Genomic DNA, 3,964 nt, shown 5'->3' with positions numbered 1-3,964 from the left:
AGTGGTCCAATGCTAGTTCTCACCAAATGAGGCACCTTCGCACGTTTCTTTGCTCCTCGTTCCTCTATTCACGCCTGAACAATTCAACTGGTGGTGCACTTCCCTCCATGCGGTGGTTGCTGTGGCAAATTCGTCCCAAATTGTCTAACACGCGATCCTCAGAGTGAAGTCCTTCAAAAACCCACATCCACCACCATATTGAGCACGTCCTACTCTATAAAAAGCAAGTGCTTTCACACAATCTACTTCATTTCGCGAACGACATCTTGCCGAGCACTTACACAAGATGCCACAAAAGAGGGTTTCAACGCTCTCGACACCTGACCCATCCAAACTGTCAATCAATAATACGGTGTGGTCACACCAAATTCGGTTGACAGAGGAAAATGAGGACACAAGCAGCGACCGGTAAAGTGGCTGAATGGACTTACCGCAACCCCAACGGACTGCAACCTTTTGTCGCCTTCGCCGACGACTACGCATCACCCGGACGTCTGCACTACAACGTCCCCCCGCTTCACGTGGAATCAAAAACACCATCCGTCCCCATCACCACCGTCCCCCGCTCTATGCAATGGCGTGGCTACAACGGATCAAAATCCTTCTTCGCTCAACAGCCACCACCGGGTAGTGCATCCTTCCTCCTCCATGGTGGCTACGCACCACATCGCACCAACGTCGACTTCGTCATCAACAAGCAGACCGATCCTCCCCCGACAAGCCTGCCCTGCAACAGCAGGAGCATTGCCGCCAAATCAAACAGCTACAGCATGAGGAATGCAACCCTTCCTGACACCCATCCCAGTCACATCCAAGTTCCCAATTCACGGGTGTGGCGATTCGATGGACGCGACCACGACTTCCCAAACACACCTTCTTGAGTGCAAAAACATCTCCACTCCCTCTCTTGGCACTGTTGAAACAGCACAAGCTCCAATCACGCATTGCTCAAAAACCCCCACTTTCTGCACTCCTGAACTACCTCCATCACTCCACCGCAACATTGGAGTTCGCTTATTTCGTTAACATCTATAAAATGACTAACTGCTTCACAATATAGAAATGGTTTGAAAAACACTTATTTGGTCACTCTCGAACCAATAACTTCTATGCCATTCCTCATCCAGTTATAATCGTGAAACTTTATTCTACTTCACCACTATAAACCATAAATCGGACTTCATAAACTGTTAGGAATACGAAAGGAGTACAAGCATCTTACAAAAAATGTCGCTTGTTAGTTTGCAAAATCCCAAATCCCATAACGCATGTGTCGGACACTGACATTCTGTTCAACGAGAAATCGGGGACATCTGCACTTCGTCGCCTCGCATCACGTAGGACTACTATCCAACTAAGGCAGCTATTTGAGAGACTGTAGGCCATGGTCAACCCTAGAGGTGTCCAGGTGTGCAGCCTTGACGGTGGAAGCATCGCTGAGGAGGAGACTATTTGTTGACGCAGCAAATTTGCCAACACAAGTGCCCAAACCATTCTTCGCAAGTGTCCACATTTGCTTGCGAATGAAAGGGTATGGAATCTATTTCTATTTTTAAAGTGCCTTTTTCAAACAACTCCCAGTGAACACACTCCGTATTCTATTAATCTAATATACCGCCTCATGATTATTCATATAACTGAGTCTCATAAAAAAGCCTTAGCAACTATGCCAAAATAAGATGGCACGAGCGTCCCAATCCTATGCTGGTAGCCCAATTTATATGGGCCAAAAAAATCACAAAACACATTATCGAGGCCTGACAGGAGTGGAGGAGGTACACAAAGCAATCCGACGGATGTGATCCACTTATTTCACTCAGCGTCAAGTGCACACCAACCAGCCATTTATATGCGACATATCAACAAAACGCATTCAGATGTGGAGATGGTCATAATGAACTCGAGGCCAAAAAGGATACAAGTCACATAAGGTTGGCCAGATTTCAGCGAATCGATATTTAGCATCCAAAAAAGTAAGTTAAAAGGCAAGTCATAAAATGTGAGTTTAGCTGGCTACCGCCCATCAGTTGCAATCCTTCAGTGGGTCAGTCGAGGAGCCTATTCATGGACTACCTCCCTCTGACTAGGCGAAAAAAATCTGGAGGTCCTCAAGGTGATGGAAAAGACCATTATGATGAACAACAGCACTTGATAAAAGTGCCATGCATTAGAATTAAACGAGTCCATTGAAATGCTTAATATACAAGGATTAATGCCTCAAAGCATTAACACAAGTAAATTAAGATAAACTGCACCGCGGTTTAGCACTAAAGAGGTAAGCAAGATGGGTAAAGCAGATAGTAACTTAAGAATAGCAGGTTCATAAAAAACTGACATATCTACGTGGAGGACCAAGCTGGCAAACATATTCGGACATTGGAAACCAGAGTAAAGATCAAAGCTGGCATAGATTAAGAAAAGAGCACATCAAGGAAATATGATGATGTTCAAGAAACAAACACCAGCTTAACGACCCCCACTTTGAACAACAGTCCCATCATATTAAAAACTAAGAAGACCTATAAATCAAGATCGAGGATGGTGTAAATTATGGGAACAGAAAAAGCCATACACGACTTGCAGCTCAATCGGCACATTCAAGGAGGGAAATGGCATCGGGATGCAAATTCAAACCTCGGATTCGTAGTTGAGAGCAACAAAGCAGTCCAAATGAATCGCATGTAGACCCACAAATAGAGAAACGATATTTTAGCATCTAAATAAGGCAAAATAAGGCCTCACCCATAGGCGAACACCAAAACTGGTCACAGGAGAAGATATATCCCGCCACAAGGAAATCAATGTAAGCAAACTTTGATCCAAGACCTAGAAATTTGCCAATCCGAAGAGAATACATGCAGAAAAAGAGTTCGAATCAGGCATACAAAAAAGAAAATAACCCCTATTTGTAGACGTCATTTCACTGCTGACGCGCCCACAAAATTTAAGGTGTTTTACACAGCCATTTAATTGGTGGTACAAAAGGTTCCTTAGGCTTTTTGCTAAGAAAAAATAACAAGGCAAAAGTGTAACTAATATGCGATTCTGAAATTGGGTGCTATATTTCTTTGTTTATATATTTTTGCATGCGTTCAGTAGATCATGGGTTAAAAAATTAATAGATGCTAAGTATTCCCCTTTTTGCCCTTTTAAACTCTGCCAAAAAACAGTAACTCTTTTGTAACACCTAAGTAGATCCCATTAGGGAAATATTTCTGTTTTAAGTATTGAGTACTTTGTTCGTTTTTACAAATTGCTTAAGAACGCAAAAATAAAGTTTACTATGAGAAGTTTGTTGCATTACATACCAAATGTGAGGTGTAATAAAAATAGGTAAATTTTTCACAAGTTTCCATTTCTTGAGTTTATTTTAAGCGGAATTTTGACATTCGTGGACTAAAATGAGTTTAGTGTTGGTGCCGGGACTGGATTTGGCACATGTGTCGCCTCGTTCCGCTTGAGATTCTTTGAACTTGCTGAGATTCAGGTTTGCCATCATCTATGAAATTGTATCTGGCAAATGCTAATCAGACTGCAGCAGGTATAAAGTTGCTCCTCATTCAAAAGTCGCAAATATGTATTAGGTAAGCATTAATTCGCTCCTTAACAAGAATAATAACTGCACATTCTTTGGCTCAGCTTAAATCAGGTGTTTGTTGTGAGTTTTAAGATTTGCGTTTATGGCTTCTTGGACGTTTTACCCAAACATTCCTAATCGTGCTCCATTCTGACCTGCCCTTTATATCCACCCACAGCGGAAACGTCGCACAGTTTCTCCAGGGTTGTTGGTCATGCATTTTTCGGAGTGCAAAAAAGTCTACTATTGGGATAGAGGTTGTGCTACGCCTCTACTGACACTCCACGGGACTGGCCACTGCGCAATTTCAGCATCCGAATAAACGTGCCCTCAGATCATAATACATTCCTCTTATGCAAATTTCATCACATATTGGGACGTATGTCG

General features: G+C 42.8%; 1 protein-coding gene across 1 annotated transcript; it reads left to right on the top strand. All coding sequences in view use genetic code 11, as the record gives it.

Annotated features, from left to right (window-relative positions):
- Positions 1-386: 386 nt before the first annotated feature.
- EGR_08740 (hypothetical protein) lies at positions 387-881 on the top strand (the record flags this gene model as incomplete). The annotated part of the gene is made up of 1 exon (XM_024497989.1): positions 387-881. The coding sequence occupies one exon, from the start codon at positions 387-389 to the stop codon at positions 879-881; it is 495 nt and encodes a 164-aa protein (XP_024347566.1).
- Between the last annotated feature and the right edge of the window lie 3,083 nt (positions 882-3,964).

This window comes from Echinococcus granulosus, assembly GCF_000524195.1.
Source record: "Echinococcus granulosus chromosome Unknown EG_S00118, whole genome shotgun sequence".
NCBI classification, from domain to species: domain Eukaryota; kingdom Metazoa; phylum Platyhelminthes; class Cestoda; order Cyclophyllidea; family Taeniidae; genus Echinococcus; species Echinococcus granulosus.
Note: the sequence above shows the minus strand (reverse complement) of the source record. Positions and strands in the feature narration are given on the sequence as shown.